The sequence below is a fragment of the Prionailurus viverrinus genome, chromosome D4 (assembly GCF_022837055.1).
Source record: "Prionailurus viverrinus isolate Anna chromosome D4, UM_Priviv_1.0, whole genome shotgun sequence".
Lineage (NCBI taxonomy): Eukaryota > Metazoa > Chordata > Mammalia > Carnivora > Felidae > Prionailurus > Prionailurus viverrinus.
The window spans coordinates 55,877,842-55,899,290 of record NC_062573.1 but is presented as its reverse complement, the minus strand read 5'-3'; the positions used below and the strand labels follow the sequence as shown (position 1 = coordinate 55,899,290).

General features: G+C 36.6%; 1 protein-coding gene across 1 annotated transcript in view; it reads left to right on the top strand.

The window, feature by feature from the left end:
* Positions 1-20,373, top strand: part of UHRF2 (ubiquitin like with PHD and ring finger domains 2) — an 87,905-nt gene extending 67,532 nt beyond the window's left edge. The window contains exons 11-17 of the mRNA XM_047829624.1: positions 2,799-2,961; positions 3,648-3,788; positions 5,487-5,583; positions 5,916-6,073; positions 10,316-10,414; positions 11,648-11,834; positions 20,358-20,373. Of these exons, the coding sequence (XP_047685580.1) occupies positions 2,799-2,961; positions 3,648-3,788; positions 5,487-5,583; positions 5,916-6,073; positions 10,316-10,414; positions 11,648-11,794 (805 nt within the window). The 3' untranslated portion in view covers positions 11,795-11,834; positions 20,358-20,373. The remainder of the gene's footprint in view (positions 1-2,798; positions 2,962-3,647; positions 3,789-5,486; positions 5,584-5,915; positions 6,074-10,315; positions 10,415-11,647; positions 11,835-20,357) is intronic.
* Positions 20,374-21,449: the final 1,076 nt, after the last annotated feature.

The window sequence follows — 21,449 nt, the reverse complement described above, 5'->3', positions numbered from 1 at the left end:
TTAACTGTTAGAATGTTTAGTTATAAAAGTGACCTTTTCTAACTAAATACTTATAAAGCATTACAAAAGAGCCACCTTGTGCTGACCTTTGTTCTATAGAGGTATTAATGATATGCCAGCTTCCATGGGAGCAGAAAACTTGACGACTTCAAAATGTTTTAGTTCATAAATGCATGCTAATAGCAATAATAATAAAGTGACCCAGATCATCAGATAGCAACAACCACATTATAACTTGTCATAATTTTTAGATCAATTTCATAAAGTCAAAATTTTTATATCCTATTGTTACGAGTGTTTTATGGATTATTGAGTAAAAATGAGTATTTTTCTTTGAATCTGAATCACTCGGTTTTAAGTAGTGTGCCCTTAATTTCTGATTACCGTGTGAAGTAAAGAATATACCAGTATGATTTCAAGAATTTGTTGCATACCAAATTACATAGTCTGTTTTTATGTCTTCCTTCTCTATTATTTCTGACAGTAGGATTATTTAACTGAACCAGCAGAGGAGACAGGTCAGATTTGCTGGTGAAAACATTCCTGAAGTAGGAGTCCAGTCCCTAGTTAGTCTTTTTCTAGCGAGAAAGCAGCTCTTTAGGAGGAATGATCTTAAAAGGAGTTAGAAATATTTTGATGTGTTTTTGTCAGTGAAAGTATATCTTGAATTTTTAAAAGTGCTTTTTTAAGTTGTCTCATCTGAAGATTATATTTACCCTTTAATAATAATGAGTTATTTTGCTTGAATGAGATTTGTTTCCTAACTACCTGCACTTGTAATGTAAATGGTAAATATTTTTCAAGCTTTTAAAGAATCTAAGTATAACCCTGTTTACCATTATGTTACAATCTCAGAAAATAATTGACAAGTTGTAAAAATGTTTGTATTTAAGAGAAGGTAGTGAAAATAAAATTCTGACTGAAAACAATTTAGGATTGACTTACCATAGGGACTCTGACATCCATTCAGTTAATTTATACATTAAGTTTTGAGTACACATTGTGATTATAAAGACCTCTTGAGCAAAGATACATATATGTTTCATAAACATGAAAACCAAGGTCAAAGACCCTTAGCTCTGACCCATATTACACTTTTTCCTGACTAGTGTATGGTCCAGTTTATTTTTCCTTCTCCACTAAGAGGGAGTTTGACCCTTGCTTCTTGCTTTGAGAAGGTTGTTCCTATTTCTTCTCAGCTCTTTCACTTTATGAAACTGAAGTGGGCAGCAAGGTATCCTGGCCTTCCTTTATCAGGGCAGTTAGAAACAACCAATTGAGCTGCAGACTAATGGTAAAGCCTTGTTTTGCATAGTTTGATCTTCTTGGAATCTCTTCACATACTCGAACAACCTACATACTTAATGTGAAAATAGAAGTGAGTTATTAATGCCAGTTAGTGGTGGCAGTTCTGACTAAAGGTCCTTGTAAGTACCAAACCATTCTGTTCATTAATGTGAAAATAGTACTTATTCTTTTCCTTGCTCTTTAAGAAGATGAAGTATGTATATCTCAATAAGCATTCCATAAATAAGATATAATACTAACACTAGAAGATTGGATACATTTTCTTCTACCTCCCAGAGATTTAATGCATCTCCCTTTGAGATTAAAAAAAAAATAACTTGGTAAACTCCAACTATTTGACCACATTTATGAAAGTGGTTTTTTTTTTTTTGTTTTGTTTTGTTTTTTAACAAAACACTGTATTTACTTTAACAATATAACTGTGATGAAGAGATTTGGGTAGATTAGACATTTCATCTTACGGTGAATTTCATTTGAAGCTGCATAAAAAGAATTATGCCCTGAAAAAGTATTTTGTATCATATCTGAATTTACCAAATTGGGTGTGTGTGTTTTTAACCTTACATGTTGTGGTGTCTTGTCACTTAAGTTAGGAAGTAGGTACCTCAGAGGAAGAATACTAATTTTAAATAGTTTCTGATTTGGTGGGAACTTTGGGGTTTTTTGGTTTGGTTTGGTTTTTTTTGTTGTTTTTGTTTTTTTGGCAGGACTAAGTTCTCCCAAGAAAGGTCTTCTAACATAACCTTACTGATTAATTACTACTAAGTGAGTACACATACTAAGGAAGCTTCAAGTAAATCAGGTGCTTCTTCTCACTCACTGTTCCTCCTTGTTCATGTGTCATCATAAAAATAGTGATCTGGAGGAGCCAAAAATCTTTATTATCATGATTTAGTGCAGGCATTTGATTGCTTCAGTTTTATTTAAACTTACCTTTTTACTAGAAATCTTTAAACGATAATTTCATATTAAAATTGTTCTTTAATAACTTTTAAACGGTAAGGAATCTCTGTCATCTGGAATGTGGAAAGTAGACCTAGAAAGGTCATTTGTACCTTGCTGACAAATTTATTTTTCTGGATTTCTTTCTACATTATTCCAGCAATATACTTCACTCCCTCCCTTATCAAAAATAACTACTACAACAATCACTTGCTTTAGTGTCCAACTTTCTCCCTTCCCTCGTTATTTAAAAAAAAATTCCATGTATTTCTAGTTGTTTTCTATTATACGTGGCACAGATGTTATTACTTTCAGAAGAACCCTACAGGCTATCTGAGAACCAATCCCCTGGCTTGGGGGTGACATCAGAAAACTGATTTGTCTTCTCTGCTGGTGGGGGAAAGCATAATCCTATTATCTGGAATAATATGGAAAGAATCATAGAATCTTAACTATCAGGTAAGGCATAATTCACCTTTTAATTGAGCTAATAATGCGATTATATACTTAAAGATTACTTGGTATAAAGACTTTGTTTTATTTTTTAGGGCATTGGCCCTAAACTGTGATGCTCCATTGGATGATAAAATTGGAGCAGAGTCTCGGAATTGGAGAGCTGGTAAGCCAGTCAGAGTGATACGCAGTTTTAAAGGGAGGAAGATCAGCAAATATGCTCCTGAAGAAGGCAACAGATATGATGGCATTTATAAGGTGCTCTATCTGGCATGACATCTTGTTAGTCATTTTTCCTGGGCTTTCAAGACAGGGTTGCCACAGGGAACTACCCTACAGTGGGTGGGCTAAAGGAAGTAGTAGACCACCTTAGTTGGTATCTCTACTTTTTCTGGAAATGTAACAGATATACAAAGTGAGCTCCTAACTTTGATATTTTTTCTCTTAATGCTTATTTGAAGTCCATAAGGGCAGAGTTCTGTTTTAGGTTAAGTTTTTTATAAGTATATATTCTCTGTGATAAAACTATTTAAATAACATGGGCATCATAGATACTGATTGTTATATCTTTCAGAATTATTTTAATTATAATAGATTTTCAGAGCCAAGCACATTATAATTGTTCAGATAGTTTGTATTGTTTTAAAAAATGGAGGCATTTACTGCCACCATTTTTATATCCTATTATGCGAGATTCTATTATTGAGCATAATCTTGTTAATATTTCAAACTTATAGCAATGGGTACTTATGTGGGAACTACCTTAATTAAAAATCAAGGTAAAAACAGTATTCTAGTGATTTTTTATTTACTATTCTTAAAGCGAGTATCTTTTGAAGTTGCATTCAGTTAAGTCAAGTGTACTTAGTTAAACTAGTAATGTGGCATTATGAATAAGTCTAAATATTAAATCTCAAACTAGTACCGAAATAATTATGGTTTAGGTGGTGAAATACTGGCCAGAGATTTCATCAAGCCATGGATTCTTGGTTTGGCGCTACCTTTTAAGAAGAGATGATGTTGAACCTGCTCCTTGGACCTCAGAAGGAATAGAACGGTCAAGGAGACTATGTCTACGTTTACAGGTTAGATTACATTTGTCTGGGCTACCTGTATGCTCATAAAAACACACACCTCTGTAGTATCTTTGTGCCTTAACACTGGATACAGCTCACAGCAATTGATCAGTGGACTGTAAGGGGTGAGGAATGAAATCATTCAAGTATACAGAAGGAAAACAAATAAAAAGGTAGTAGCATTCTAGGTGTCAAACTGCTCTAAGACCAAGAATTGTGCTTGGGAAAAACCAAGCCTTCAATGAAAAGTAAAATAGTTGTAATTCAATTTGGAAATGACTTGAACAATGAAGGAGAGGGATACATAAAATTAATATAGAGAAGACCTTAAGGAGGGAAGTTTATCATAGAGGGCACAGGGGGTGTGTCTCTGGTAGGGGAAGGGGGAGGTGGCTTATAAGAGTGGTCTGCTTCTCCTACCCTTCTCACTTTTCCTCACCCCTTTTTTCTCTTCCCCCTCAAAGCTGCTTCCCTGTCCTGTCACCACCTTTAGTGCTTTGCCTTTTTTTTCCCCTTTGCCCATGTTCAGCTGTTAACCCATATAAGACTTTGTTGGTTTTGTATGCATAATGGATGGTATGGCTACATTCCCCCGTCCACTGCCTATGCACCCTAGACTTTGTCCCTGACACTGACTTCAGAGCATGGTTTGAGTTCATCTTCCATCATTCCCCATTGTTGTGCTTCCTGTAAAGACTACCAGCTTTTCATTTCCCCTGGCTCTGCCCACACTGCATGTGTAGGGGCTGAACTATGGGCAAGTGTCTGACCACCCAGGCAGGTGAGTGTGTGTTTTCTAGTGCAAGTCTGTGTCTGTTTTTGTTTTCTTTTTAAATTTGTAGAATTGATTGTTTAAATGAGACCCATCAGCTGAGAAAATAACTGCCAATATTCTTTTTATAACAATATAAAAAAATAACTTGTTAAATCCATTTTCAAAAGAATTTTTCAGATTCATTGTTCAGCAGAGCAATGCTCTAGATAGGTTAGATTTGAAACTAAGCAGAAGCATGTAAGCTCATCTACTATGATTAAGTTAAAAACATCATTGATGGGGCCTGAAACATGTTGAGCTTTAAATATCAGTGTTATCAACAAAGCATGTTCTCCCCATAAGGGTAGCCAGTAAAACACAAATAGGTAGAATTTTATTCCTTAAAGTCTAACCTTTAGCTGATAAAGAATTCAGTAATTTAGTGTCTTTAGGTCCCCTAAAAGCCCCTGTGCCCCACCTTATTTTGGGAGATAAGAAATTTGACCCTTAATATTGCGGGTGGGTTTGTTTTGTTTTGTTTTTTAAAGATTGGCTCCACAATTGAGTGTACTACCATCTCTATGAGTACCATATTGTGCTGTGTGGTTGATCTCACTTACCTTCATATCTAGATTCTTTAATTTCTTCCTCACACTTTTCAAGCCACCTAGTCAAACCTCCTGAAAACTTGTCTTTCCTCTTTTAGATCTGAAACTAAGATTATTATTTTATAAAATGGAATGTTTAACAGTCAAAACTACATGGTTTTACACTGAATTGGGGATTTTAATAGTCTTCTGTCCTTTAAATGTTTGTTTCCTTTATATAAAGTCTTTCAGTTTAGGGAAAATACAGACTCTTACCCCATCTCCCCTTTTTTAATTTCTCAGCAGCATCTAGAACCCCTTTTCTCTGTGAAACTTAAATCCATATTGTACTTTTTCCCCCAACAGTATCCAGTAGGTTACCCTTCAGATAAGGAAGGGAAGAAGACTAAAGGACAGTCAAAGAAGCAGGCTAGTGGAGCCTCAAAAAGGCCAACTACAGATGGTAGGTAATGATTGCAAACATAAGTCCTAAAATCATAGTTTCTAATAAAGAAAAATATTAAGAGAAAAATTTGAGAAACTCATAAGAAATTAAAAGCAAAGTGAAGGATTTTTTGGGGGTGGAGGGGTGGTGGGGGGCTTTCTGTGTATTTTAATAGTGTCAGAGCCAAAATAGCAGCAAACGTAGTATTCTAAACTCCATCGGAAGTTAGATGCTGCTGTGTGTAGGTTATCTTCATGCTAAACATTAACTGGTACCAGTTAACTCTTAGGTCTCATAGTTGTGCTTAGAACCGCCAGTAAACCTGCTTATGTATTTTTAAATAAATCTAGATGATTGTCCAAGTGCCTCCAAAGTGTTAAAAACATCAGATTCAGCAGAAGCAGTTGAGGCTTTCCAACTAACCCCTCAACAACAACATCTAATCAGAGAAGATCACCAAAACCAGAAGCTATGGGATGAAGTGCTTGCATCTCTTGTGGAAGGTCCAGTATGTAAAGATTTTTTAAATAATAATGTTTTATTATTGACATGATGAAAAATAATTTTCCTTTGCAAGTCAGTCAAAACTTGACGTTTTTATGTAATCATCTCATCCAGTGTCACTTTCAGAAATAATCTAAGGTAATACTTAAATGCTCTTAGGTGGATTTTAGGCCTCTTAGTTGTTGGTTTTGACCTCTTTGTGCCTGAACTTAATCATTTATGTTGAAGGCACTATTCATGGGAAGAATTTTCAGTTGTGTAAACACACTTAATTTAAAACTCATCAGGAAATTTTTTGCTATAGTTCAAAGTTATCTGATGATGGCATAAGTCTTAAGCAATGCAGCACATGTTTAACCTGTTTGTAAAATAAACCAGTATTGATTTATTTAAATACTTTATATGTTTTGGGTTTTTTCCCATTTTTGGTAATCATGAAATTTTAAAGTGAAAAGAAATTACAACTGATGTGTGTGGATTTTGTGTTAAGCTGTGTTTTGCAAATGAGGCTTCCTTATCAAATCCTAAAAGCTGGAGTTTTCAAATGTGAATTGGCTATTCCTTCTTTGTTCACTTGCTTTTATTTATGTCTTAATTTATTTTGCTTAAAATTAGAATATTCTGTTTATTAGATATTAACCCCTTGTCAGGTATAACATAATTACTTCTCTGCATTTTTTCCTCTGTGCAGCTATTGTGAGTGAACCTTAGTATCTTCTCTTGAAGTTTTATCCTGTCATCTTCTATTAGTTTTCTTCTTTCCACTGCTCCTTTTATTTTTGTCAGTGTATTAGCCAGAATTTCTCATATGTCTGAAATCGGGTTAGTTAAGATCTTTCTATCTAAATTTAGAACTCTGAATTTTTGTGTTGCTTTTTGTTTGAGAAATAGTCATCAATATTAAGGAAGAATGTTCCCTGATATAATTTTTAAACATTTATTTATTTATTTCTATTTGTGTGTGTGTGTGTGTGTGTATACATATTTTTTTTAAGATTTCATTTTTAAGTAATCTCTGTACCCAGCACGAGGATTGAACTCAGAACCCTGAGATCTACCCTGGCTCTACTGATTGAGCCAGCCAGACGCCTTACTTATTTTTTAACTTATTTTTGAGTAACACCCAAAAATGGGGCTCAAACTCATGACACCAAGATCAAGACGCTCATGCTCTACAGACTGAGGCAGCCAGATGCCCCTAATTTTTAAAGTTTTAGAAATGGGTGAAATTTATCAAATACCCTTTAGGAGTCATCATTTCCTTTGCTTATGTATGTGATAATGGGTTATTCTTGGTAAAATGAAGCTTACGTGTTTGGAGGACAGAAGGAAAGTGATTGAGCTCTGTGTGAAGTGTTACTTGCTTTTTAGCCAAGAGACCCAGACATAGTGAGAGTCTGACCCTGGTAGGTCATTTTCACTTAGAGAAAGTAAGGTGCAGCAAACAGTTATTGATTACAGTCTAAATATTCTCTAGTTGGAGGGCTACAGCTGGTGGTTAGGTGGATAACGTGGGTGAGTTCCAGCTGTGGGTGGGCAGGAGACAAAGTAGCAGATACAGGTGGAGGAAAAAGCTACCTGAGTGTACATGGAAGTTCTCTTGCACATCTATTGACTGGTTTGGATGTGTGTATTGGGCTTCAGTGTAAGACTGCTAATATGTGTATACTGTTTATCAATTAAAAAAAATTATTGAAGTGATTGAGTCCTGTGAGACTTGGCAATTGTGTGCAAACCAAGTATACTTGTGAGTTCTTTCAATGTAACTTTAATATGAAATAAAGTCAATAATTGACAGTTCTCAAGCCACAATTTTAAAAAAGGTGGGAGCACCTGGGTGGCTCAGTTGGTTAAGCATCTGACTCTTGGTTTCACTCAGGTCAAGATCTTGCATTTTTGTGGGTTCTAGCCCCTCATAAGGCTTCACACTGACAGTATGGAGCCTGCTTGGTATTCTGTCTCCTCTCTCTGCCCCTCCTCCCCCCCCCAAAATAAATAAACTTTTTTTTTTTAATTTTTTTTTTCAACGTTTATTTATTTTTTGGGACAGAGAGAGACAGAGCATGAACGGGGGAGGAGCAGAGAGAGAGGGAGACACAGAATCGGAAACAGGCTCCAGGCTCTGAGCCATCAGCCCAGAGCCAGAACTCACGGACCACGAGATCGTGACCTGGCTGAAGTCGGACGCTTAACCGACTGCGCCACCCAGGCGCCCCAAAATAAATAAACTTAAAAAAAAAGACAAAATTGTATCCAGTAGGTTATCCTCTGTTGGCAGGATCTTGCATGCCTGGGTGAGATGATTATGAGCTTGCTGCTATTGATTACTCTGGATGTGTATGTACTATTGTTGTGAACAGCTTTTATGCCCATTCTCTTCAGATAAGCCAGGAACACGTTTATTAAGCCAGAAAAACCAAGTGTTGGCCATTGGTGGCTTTAAAATAAGTGCATATGTTATGTATATGTGAGTATATTTTTATCCCAATACCTTTCCAAGGCCCTACATGATCTGGCATGGGCCCTCTCAGGCCCAAACGCTTCAGCCATATTTAAACACGCTCTGTGCTATTTAAACATGCTCAGCCTGTTCCTTATCCTAGGCCCTTAGACCCATACTATCTCTCTGACTAGAAAATTCTTTACACCTTCGTGTCGCTCACTCCTTTCCTGTAAGTCTCTGCAAAGTACAGGTTTTCACAAAGGTCTTCCCTGGCTACACTTTCTAAAACAGCCACTCTTTTACTCTGTTGCTTTAGTTTGCTTAGTTATTACTATCTGAAATTGATTTTATAAAGTTCCATGAAAGGAGAGACTTTGCATTTTTGTCACCACGATGCAGATGAGTACCTAGCCCATTGTAGGAATTTGAAATATCTTAGTACATATTACAAGTATCATGGAGATGCCAGGGAAATTAGCAGTCATTAACAAAGTAGTTTGTTGTGTGTTGGGGGGTGTACTTGGTATTAAAGTTTGAGTTTTTTCCATATCTCCTCCCATTTTATTCTTCCAGTATATTGTATAATATTTTGTTACTAATTCACTTGACTTTTATAATGTCCATAAATAAGTTAGTTTCAAGATATAACTTTGAAATGGGATCTTTGGTTTAATTCTAACTTGAAACTCTTGTAAATTCTACTTTTTTATTGACAGAAAAAAACATAAAATATTTTCCCATATTACCAGAAATAACAGAAGATTAGCCTTGTGACCATTCAAAACTCTACTTACCTTTCTAGTTTAAAAGAAATAGTTGGGTAAAATGGAACCAGTAAGAGTACCCATTTGATCATATTTGCTTTAGATGGCTCTACCGTTTATAATTTAGTCCCAATTTGAGTAAACATTGGCATCAGGAAAATATGGGATTTTTTTTTTTTTTCAACGTTTTATTTATTTTTGGGACAGAGAGATACAGAGCATGAACGGGTGAGGGGCAGAGAGAGAGGGAGACACAGAATCGGAAACAGGCTCCAGGCTCTGAGCCATCAGCCCAGAGCCCGACGCGGGGCTCGAACTCACGGACCGTGAGATCGTGACCTGGCTAAAGTCGGACGCTTAACCGACTGCGCCACCCAGGCGCCCCGATGGGATTTTTGGATTGAGGCAAAATATCACAGAAGATAATCCTAGGAGAATAAATATGTTGATTCTTTGGAGTATTAGATACTACAGAGTATTATTGCCTAGTGCTATTATTTATTTATTTATTTACTTATTTATTTAGCTAAAAAATAAATATTGAAGTTTCTTAACAGCAAAAGATTAAATAAATAATGTGTTCATATTACTGGAATAACACTCACCCAGCTTTTTTGAAAAGAGACATCTATATGTAATGACCTTGAGACAAGCTATCCATGATTGATATTTTTCCCCCTTTTAAGTTTTTATTTAAATTCTAGTTTGTTAACACATGTCCATGACTGTGTTAAAGGCAAAAATAGTAATCTCTGGAATGTGAGGTTTAAGGGGAGACATTCACTTTTTAATGCCATATATTTTCACTTTGCAGCTTTTCCAAACCAATTATAAGATTTAAAACTAATGTGTATATATTATGGAATGAAGTTTCTTTGGTTTTATATTTTCATATTTGTTTATGGTTACCGTTACTTTTTTTTAATACAAAATGTTTTAAATGTGACAAAGACATTTTTTCCCTAATTACTTATAATCTTACTAATTTTTTACAAAGCTAACCTTTTTTTTTTTTTCTTCCCCCTGGGTGCCATTCTAGAATTTTCTGAAAAAATTGGAACAATCTTTTATGTGTGTCTGCTGCCAGGAGCTAGTTTACCAGCCTGTGACAACAGATTGCCTCCATAATGTCTGTAAAGTAAGTAGGTTTCTTTCTCATTTTCCCTTGTTAGGACAGAGGGCAACTAACCTCCAAACATAGTTTTAGCACGTGAAACATTTTTCCATGCAGCAGAATAGTTGTGGAACCTTGCCAGTTAAGAAACATTTCATTACATTTTTGCAGTAATGCATGTTTTAATTTATTTTAATTTTATTACTATAGACAGTAATAGTCAAATATGTATTCTATAGTCAAAGGTATTGTATCATGTTTGGAATTGTTGAGGAGAATTTGAAATGGAGAAGAAAGTAAGGTGTCATTGCTATTTTTGTTATAGCTTATGTATGTTTTATATATTATAGTGCGGACTGAAATAATTCCATCCACTTAATGAAACCTAAAACAGATTCTGTCTGGTAGCATTTCCAGAGGAGTTGAATATTGCATTATTAGTGTGGTGTAAAGGGGAAGATTGAGTTTTAGTAAAACGAAGGTTGGAATCCTGTTCTACTGCTCAGTGGTTGTGTGTCCTGACCTAGCTTCTGAATTTTAATTTCTTTTGTAACATGGAAACAAATCTTCCACATATGTGTTTGTGCCTGACCCATATATTTCTGGAAGACACATTCTATGTTAAGTGATTTGATAAGATATATAACTTAGTTCTAAGCAGGGAAATCCTAAATTTCTTTTATGTGTTCTGTTATAAAGAACAGGATTAAAATCCAATGTAGGTGAGGCTAGTGAAAATCATACATAAATTCTAACACTCTCATTTTTTTTAATTTTTTTTTTTATATATTTTTTTTCAACATTTATTTATTTTTGGGACAGAGAGAGACAGAGCATGAACGGGGGAGGGGCAGAGAGAGAGGGAGACACAGAATCGGAAACGGGCTCCAGGCTCTGAGCCATCAGCCCAGAGCCTGACGCGGGGCTCGAACTCACGGACCGCGAGATCGTGACCTGGCTGAAGTCGGACGCTTAACCGACTGCGCCACCCAGGCGCCCCTCTAACACTCTCATTTTCTTGGATGAGGAAATTAAAGCACTCAAAATTAAGGTCATTTACCTGAAGTCTCACAATATATGCTGGAAGTGGAACTTAAAGCCATGTCTATAGACTAGTTTTCAGAGTGCAGATTCAGGCCTTTACAGTTCATCTTAAGTTTCTAGTTCCTATTTAAAAGCATAAGCCATTGACTTTTCTACATGCTATACTCTGATGAAATTGGGTATGTTTTTGTTTCTGTTTTGATTTTGCCTTAGGATTGCTTACAGCGCTCCTTTAAGGCTCAAGTTTTCTCCTGCCCTGCTTGCCGGCATGATCTTGGCCAGAATTATCTCATGATTCCCAATGAGATTCTGCAGACTCTACTTGACCTTTTCTTCCCTGGCTACAGCAAAGGACGATGATTTGTCTACTACTGTGTTGCTCTTGGTGGCTTTTTGGACAATAAAGAATCTAAAATGGTTGGGGGGAGGGGGCGGGGAGGGTGGAAGCGCTATGGTGGACCATATCTCTCACGTTCTGAAGCAGCTAATCCTCTTTCCTACATAGCCATTATCTTGTGTGTGTAGTGAGAGGCCCATTTCTCAACTGTCTTTTAAATATCAAAAGGTAGTTCCTGTCAGTAACAACTAGTTTTAAATGAGTAAAAAGTCAAAGCCTCAGCTCTAGTTGATATCCAAGTTATGATTTATTTTGCAACTACCTCAGGACAGAAAAGACGTATGGGGATTTTTTAAATCATTGAGTAATTAGTTAAATGAAGTTTTAGCTACGCACTGCCTCCCAAATATTAGTTGTGCCTGGTTCATGTAATTTGATTTTACAGAAAAGGAAATGACACTCGAGATCTTTGGAACGCAGCTTCTGTATTGTGCATAATACATTTTTAATGTCTTCTTCCATTACAATGTGTTTTGCAAGGACAAGTTCATTTTTTAGCCCATTTTGTGAGCTCCATTGTGCTTTTTTTCTGGTGTTTTATGCAAGTTGACTACTAATGACTAATGAGAACAATATGAATGCATTGTTGCTGCATTAGTGTAATGTGGTGTGGTTTTGCACTTAAAAGAGGTATTCAGATGCTCTAGTTGTAAATGTTCATGAAAAGCCTCTTCTGTACTAGTCAAACTGCTTTTAGTGAGTCTCACCAGTGGTTTTACATCTGCAGAGCATTGAGGGCTGGGCTTGACTTTTGAGAGGACTGAAATTGCTTCATATTGTGATCCTAAATTTTATATTCACTATATTCCCTAAAGTATACATTAATAAATATTTTATGACCAGAAAAATAGCTCATCTTACTTCACTTTTCTACATTTGTCTGGCTTGTAAGTATGTATTTTTAAGAAGTAATCACTTCCAGAAGTAATCACTTCCAGAGTATTTCATTGTGCATTTTAAAATAGACATTTTGTACAATTCTCTATTCTTGGTTTTTGGTTATAAGAACTAGTATGAACTAAGGACAGGTTTCACCTTATGTTTGATTTTTCTTTTTTAATTTTACTAAATTAGAAAAATTTTCTATAATAACTTGTCTTACGTTCAATTTTAGCATCAGTGCTACTTCTTATTTCACAGACATGAGAATATGCTAAAACATTGTTCTAGTCTCTGAAAGTATATTGTTTTCATCAGAGTAAAGTTTTAATATGATTGAATCAGTTTTTCTATTCCTGAATTCAGAGCCATATATAATGCCAATATTTATTGAGTATATGTGTGTTTATTTAATCCTTCTGACAACCCTTAGAGGCAGTCCTGTTATCCCCATCTTATGGATGAACCTCAGAGGTACAGAAAGGTTAAGAAACTTGCCAAAGTTCAGGGGCTTCTGGGTGGCTCAGTCAGTTAAACGTCTGACTTCAGCTCAGGTCATGATCTCACAGTTGGTGGGTTCAAGCCCCACATTGGGCTCTGTGCTGACAGCTCGGAGCCCAAAGCCTACTTCTGATCCTGTGTCTCCCTTTCTATCTGCCATTCCCCTGTTCTCTCTCTCTCTCTCTCTCTCTCTCTCTCTCTCTCTCTCTCTCTCTCTCTCTCTCTAAAAAATAAATAAACAATTAAAAAAAAAAAGGAACTTGCCAAAGTTCATACTTCAGAGAAGTGGCACAGCTGTGCTAGAAACAGGCAATGTGAGCCCAGGTGCTGGCAGTCTTTACTGTTGGGCTATAAAGGATCTCACATCAAAATCAAGTTCTGGGGAACACTTACAGCATAGTGATTGGAATGGTTGTCACTTTGGGCTTGTTTTTAACAGACACTGGAATCATTTTTATTTTGAAGGATCTAATTTAAATAGAACCTTTTTAGATTGAAATGAATCATTAAATTGCATCATCTAGTGTATTCCCTTTGGCACTGGCCATCTCTCTGCATGAAGGGTGGGGAACATCTCCCAGTTTCAGCTACTTGAACTGGATTGTTCTGCTTTTATTAGCAAAATTAGTGATTTCCATAGTTAGGCTATGTTTTGTCTTTTTTTTTATTTTTATTAATTTTTTTAACGTTTATTCACTTCTGAGAGACAGAGCATGAGTGGGGAAGGGGCAGAGAGAGAGAGAGACAGACACACAGAATCTGAAGCAGGCCCCAGGCTCTGAGCTGTCAGCACAGAGCCTGACGTGGGGCTTGAACTCACGAACTGCGAGATCATGACCTGAGCCTAAGTCAGACACTCAACTGACTGAGCCACCCAGGCACCCCTATGCTATGTTTTGTCTTAACTTTGGTATAACATTATAGACTAGGAAAGAAAGCTGATTCCAGCTTAACATGTTCAGGAGTCCAGGACGGCCCCAAACTAAGCAATTTTATTTTGCTTTTAAACTTTTTTAAAAGACTTCGTTTGTTTTTACATAAATATTTCAGTTTACTCTAAAAGATACAGGAAATAACCACAATACCATTGTCATACATGTAAAGAAAAAAAATGTTATTACCAAATATCTAGTAAATATTCAAAATTCCATTGTCTCAAATGTCATATATAGATATTTTAGGTTAGTTTGTTTGCATCAGGATCCAAATGAGGACCTTACATTGTTGTTAATTGCTATCACTTAAGTATCTTTTAGTCTGTATATATCCCCTCTATCAATTTTCCTTTACTTTTTGTGATTTGTATGTTTAAATTACTCTAGAGTCTGACAGAGTAAGATTTTGCTGACAATAACCATGTGGTATGGTTTAACCTGTTTCTCTTTTATGTAAATTGGTAGTTAGAATTCAAGCATGACCAGATTTAGGTGTGAGGGGTTTTTTTGGCAAGATTTCTTCATAGGTGATGTGGTTATCCCTTCAGATACTACATAGTATCTGGTTTCTCAGGCTTAAATTTGAAAGAGGAGCTTTTCACTGGATTCTGGTACATGTAGTAGGTTACAGTGATTACTATTAAGTACTCAGCCACTTTCATATGGGTAGTTTTTTTTCTTAAATTTTCTTAGATTAAGAAGGGCTTCTAGTTATAGACTCATTTCTAAATAATATGGCTCACTCAACAAATATGTGCATCCAGGTATGTTTAAGAATGTTAGGTAAGGGCATCTGGGTGGCTTAGTTAAGTGCTGATCAGACTCTTAATTGCAGCTCAGGTCATGATCTCAGTTTGTGAGATTGAGCGCCATGTTGGGCTCTATGCAGACAACTCAGAGCCATCATGGGATTCTCTCTCTCTCTCCCTCTCTTTCTCTGCCCTTCCCCTTCGCAAGCCCTCTCTCAAAATAAACAAACATTAAAAAAAAAAAAAAAAAAGGAGGGCACCTGGGTGGCTCAGTTAAGCATCCGACTCTTGACTTTGGCTCAGGTCACGATCTTGGTTTGCAAGTTGGAGCCCCACTTCAGGTTCTGTGCCAACAGCACAGATCCCGCTTGGGATTCTTTCTGTCCCTCCCCCAGTCACATGCTCTCTTTCTCTCAAATTAAATAAACATTGAAAAACAAAATGAAACAAAATAATATTAAGTAAGCTTTGGGGAGGTAGCAATCTAAAACACACCGTAAGCTCTCTCACAAACTTGTTACGACAGTTTGGCTAACAGAAAAGGGCCCTGCCTGTAACTTAAAAGCTTTGGATTTTAGTGTAGAGTCTACATACAAATTGGATAGAGATCTGTTCTGACTTGTCCACTGTGTGGCATTTCTATTTTTGCTTATTAGGGATCAAACCTTTCCCTATTCTCCAGAGCACCCTGAAAAGATAGAGCTCATGACTACCTGATTTGAGGGAACTGAGCTTGATGGTCTACTCATCACCAGCTTACGCTGGGAAGAGTGTTTTGTGCTTAACTGTTGTATGCTGGCTGATCCCCATATCAGACCTTTAAATCCCTGAAGGAACTAATTATTTAGTAACCTGGATTAATCAGACGCTACACACACACACAAAAAAAAAACAAACACTAGACACAAGATACCAAGAACTAGCTAGAGGGACCAGACAGGCAGACCAAATGACTACTATTGAAAGAATGAATGAAAGAATGTCACACTATATTCTCAAGTATAAAATTGCATTGCATTGATAGAATAACAACAAGCTGCTGTGTGAAGAGTAGTTTGAGATTAAAATTCTTGTAAATAAATGAAAACAAAATAGACAAAACAGAATAGACAAAATATGAACATATTACTGGGTATTCCATTATATATGGATATTCCAAAATTTGTTAATGCATCTGCTAATGGATATTTGAGTTTCCAGGATATTGCTGCATAAAGCTGCTTCATGTGTAAGTATTTGGAAAATAGTTGAAAGTTTCCTATAAATTAAATATGTTCTTACTATGCAACCCACCAATTTCATTAGTATTTACTCAAGATAAATTAAGAGATATTCGAAAGTGGTTTATACCATTTTACATTCCTGCCAGTCATGTATGGGAATCTAGTTGCCCCACATTCTCACTAACACTTCATTTTTGCCCTTTCATTATAATCATTCTAAGGGACGTGTAATTTCTGTAGGACACAAGAGTGGGTTGAATATTTACTGACCAGAATGAGGGTAGTCATTGGTACTGTACTCCTGGTATTTCTGACTCTCAAGGGCATGTTAGGATTGTACATCTTAGCCTCCTTGTGGCTGGCTATAGTCATGTGACCAGTGAATCATTGAACTGTAACAAATGCTGTGTGTCACTTCTAGGCAGAGCATTTCATTGCCCTCCAGAGTTTTCTTTGCCCTTTCATGGGGATCAGTAGCACCAAGACAGCTTTTCTCATAACCTGGGTCCCAGAATGAGAATAATACAGAGGCCCACCCCACCCCCAGCCAAGCCATGATGAACATGTAACCATAAGTGAAAAGTAAATCTTCAGACCCTAAGATTTTTGAGTTAACACAATATGACCAAGACAACATGACCTGGTAGAAGCCAGAGGTGCCAGCTAAGCTACTTCTGGATTCCAGACCCACAGAAACTATGATAAGGAATGTTGTTTTAATTACTAAACTTTGGGGTAATTTGTTATGCAGCAAAAGATGACTGATACAGATAGGGTAACCCTCAGTGTCAGTTCGTCAGGACAAACCAAGTTTTATTGTTTGTTCCAGAGTGATTATGAATACCATTCACTTTTCCTCTTTTAAAGTGGTCAAGTTTAGGAAAGATTACCTTATTCATAGACTCAATTAAGATCTCTAATGACCTAACCCTGACACTTTGTTTCTGAAAATATTCTTTCCCTACCATACCCAAGAATTTAACTCAATACCATTTTTTTTCCTTGAGAAAATACAGGGGTTTTTTTTGTTTTGTTCTGTTTTGTTTTTTAAATCTCTGGTGAATTGCCATAGATGAGAAACGATACCGGTAGAAAGCATAGCATTCCCATGAGCATTTTGCCTGGAAATGGTCTCCAAAAAACTTCTAACTAGAACTCTACTAGACACTAGGAAAAATTTTTGAGGTGCCCTTCCCTTCTCACATATATCTGTTCTTCATTCTGTTTGTGTGAAGATCGTGAACTATATTGCTCAAATGCTTTAGTTAGAATTTGCCTGATTGGTTATCTATTAAGAAATCACAGTAAAAGTTGCATGAGTTTTTGAGCTTGTTTGCAACCACCACTAAACTATATAGACTACACATTTTAATTTTGGTCCCAGATATTTATTTACCAAAAATTCACACAAACACATCTTAACAAATCTATAAGTCCTTATAAAATACTTATAAAATATAATACTTATAAAAATACTTCAGTTTTATAGAGAATACCCCCGACTCACTTTTTTTCACTTTGTATTTTAAATTTATTGTACACTGACAAGTTCTAGAGTTCTTGTGTACTCTTCACTTACCTTTACCTTAAAGATACATCTTCTATAGCCACAATAAGTTATCAAAACCAGGAAATTGATACTGGTGCAATAATATAAATTTATAGATCTTACTCAGATCTCATCAGTTTTTACATGAAGTCATTTTAGACAAATCTAGTTCTGAAATTTTATACATGTATAGATGGGTGTAACTGTATATTTAAAGGTTCCATCACAGGGCACCTGGGTGGTTCGGTTGAGCATCCAACTTCCACTTAGGTCATGATCTTGCAGTTGGTGGGTTTGAGCCCCACAACGTGCTCGGTGCTGACAGCTCAGAGCCTAGAGCCTGCTTCAGATTCTGTGTCTCCCTCTCTCTCTGCCCCTCCCCCACTCACTCTGTCTCTCTCTCTCTCTCAAAAATAAACATTAAAAAAAAGATATTTCAATGTTCTATCACAAAAAAATTGCTTCATGCTATCCACTTCATAGTCACACCCTTTCACTAACCCTAACTCCTGACAATTGCTAATAAGTTCTCCATAATTTTGTCATTTCAAGAAAGTTATATCAGTGGAAACATACAGTATGTAACTTTTTGAGATTGATGTGTTTTTTTCCCCATAGCATGATAACCTTGAGATCCACCTAAGTCATTGCATATATTGATAGTTTCATTCTTTCTATTACTGAGGAGTAGTCAGTTTTATCTTCTATTAACCCATCAATGGGCTTTGAGGTTGTCTCTAGTTTTTGCCTATAAGGCAAAAAAAAAAAAAAAATCATACAGATTATTGTGTGAACACAAGTCTTCATTTCTCTAGGATACATACACAGCACAATTCTGGGTTATATTGTGTGTGTGTGTTTTACTTTATAAGAAACTACTACACAGGTTTCCAGAGTGGCTGTACCATTTTGCATTCCTGAGAGACCCAGTTGTTCAGTGTTCTTGCCAGTACTTGTTATCGTCAATATTTTTTTCTTTTAGTAATTCTAATAGATGTGTAGGAGTATCATCATGGCTTTCTTTTGCATTTCCTTAATAGCTGATGATTTAATCTTTCATGTGCTTATTTACCATCCGGTATATTCATGAAGTGTCTGTTTAAATTTTTTGTCTGTTTTCTAGTTGGATTGTTTCTAATGTTGAGTTTAGAATTATTATTTTTTTAATGTTTATTTTTGAGAGAAAAAGATCGAGCATGAGCGGGGAGGGGCAAAGAGAGAGGGAAACAGAATCCAAAGCAGGCCCCAGGCTCCGAGCTGTCAACACAGAGCCTGAGGCAGGGCTTGAACCTACGAACTGTGAGATCATGACCTGAGCCAAAGTCGGATGCTTAACCGACTGAGCCACCCAGGCACCCCTAGAATTCTTAATATGAGCACTAGTCCTTTGTCAGATATGTGAATTTCAGAATATTTTTATCCCAGTCTGTGACTCATATTTTCGTTAAGAGAGTGTTTCTCGGAGAAAAAGGCTTTAATTTTGATGAAGTCTATCTGATTTATCAGTTTTTTATTTTATGGGTCATGTTTCTAGGGTTAAACAACTCTAGAGGAACATAATTTATTACTTTTACTCAGATACTTTCCATTATTCTTTTCAAGGCTGATTTTCCGCTTTTCTCTCTGTTATTTCCTTTCTGTATGAAGAATTTACTATAAGAATTCTTAAAGATCAGATCTTCTGGTGACAACTTCTCTTTGTTTTCCTTCATCCAAGAAAGTCTATTTCACTTTTACTCTGGGAGATCTTTTCACAGGATATCGAATTCTGGTTGGCTTTTCTTCTAGCACTTGAAAATATCTTGCCACTTCGTTCTGGCCTCTATGGTTTCTGATAACAAGTCTGCTGTAGAGGCATGGAAGCCCCAATCATAAAACACATATCTTGTCCAGCCTCCTTCATGTCCACATGGTTTCAGGCCCTGTGGGTTCCCTTTTCATTTCTGCCATCTGGAGGTCTCCTTTTCTTCCTTAATAACCAGTTTTTGTTTTCCTGTTTGTTTTTAATGGGGGGGATAAAGAGCATTTTACCAGCCTTTCCATTTGGAACAGGGATGGCAACAGTTCCCACATCTCTTGAGTCTGTGTCCAAAAAGAAAAGTGCTGTTGGCATTTTTCATACATTATTATTTCACTTCTCATACACACTTTGTGAGGTAAATGGTATTATCTACATTTTATAGATAAGTTACTGATTTCAAGAGAGTTACCGTAAGTTAGATAGCAGCCTTAAACTCAAGGCTCTGTGTTACTTTCTACTACTTTTTCTGCTTCACTATGTTGTTTATTTACTGCAGTATTTACTTTGAATTTATACTATATCCTTTTGCTCTTTGAAAACCAAGTTTGGACACTATTATAAAGAGAACAAATGTGCAACCTAACTGAATTTCATCTAAAAATTCTGAATGATTATTGTTGCGTGGTGCATATTTCTTTTAGAGCTTCTTTTCATTTTCATAAGAACTGTATGTTAACTAAAATTTAAATTAAGCAAAATAAAACTTGGGGGCCCCATGGGGGTTCAGTCAGTTAAGTGTCTGACTTCGGCTCAGGTCATGATCTCACCACTTGTGGGTTCCAGCCCTGTGTGGGGCTCTGTGCTGGCAGCTCAGAGCCTGGAACAGCCTGCTTTGAGTTCTGTGTTTCCTTCTCTCTCTGCCCCTACCCCACTTGCACTCTGTCTGTCTCTGTCTCTCATACACAAAAATAAACATTAAAAAAAATTTTTTTTTCAAAACATGGATATCATTCTTCTTTTAATGTTTTTTTTTTTTTTTTTTTTTTAAATTTACTTTTGAGACAGAGAGAGACAGAGGATGAGCAGGGGAGGGGCAGAGAGAGAGGGAGATGCACAATCCTAACCCGGCTCCAGGCTCTGAGCTGTCAGCACAGAGCCCGACGAGGAGTTCAAACTCACGGACTGTGAGATCACGACCTGAGCTGAAGTCAGACACTTAAAGACTGAGCCACCCGGGTGCCCCAACATGGATTTCATTCTTAAAGGCAACTAGGAGCACCTGGACGGCTCAGTTGGAAGCATCCGACTTGGGCTCAGGTTTTGATCTCATCGTTCATGGGTTAAGCCCCACATAGGACTCCATGCTGATGGTGTAGAGTCTGCTTGGGATTCTCTTTCTCCCTCTTTCTATCCCTCACTGCTCATACTTTCTGTCTCTCCAAAATAAATACGGTTTAAAAAAAAAAAATTAAAGGCAACTAATTTCTGGGAAATAATGAATTATGTACTGAGCCTGTTTAACTGTAGCACCTTTCAGACTCTCCTCCCAGAACTTCCTCATGCTTAGGAGCATTAGACTTCAAATTAACAACAATTTTCTGAATGGCAGATACCATTCCAGGCTAAAGGCTGTCTTTTTGACAAAATACAGAAATAGTGCTAATCCTCCACAGTCCATCCGCTCCCTCCCAACATGGCTGGCACCACATACTATACTCACTCCTTTGCTATTTGCAAGTTTATTTAACAGCCTACCCAACTGTCGCCTTCTCTGGAAAGTATTTTCCTCATTGTATTGTGGAATGCATTTGAAGCAACCTCTTTTAACCAATAAAACCATTTAGCTCTATTTTGGGGAACTTTAATATTCCTCTGTAGTTCATGTAAGATAGAATGTCTTGAACATAAGCAAGTTATTTTTTTCTTTCTGTTCTTTATGCCAGACTTTAAAGAAAGGATCTGTTAGCATCTAATTCTTCTTTGGCTGCTCCTACTGCAGTGAGTAGCAGTTTGAGATCAAATTCCCAGTGACAGCACTGTT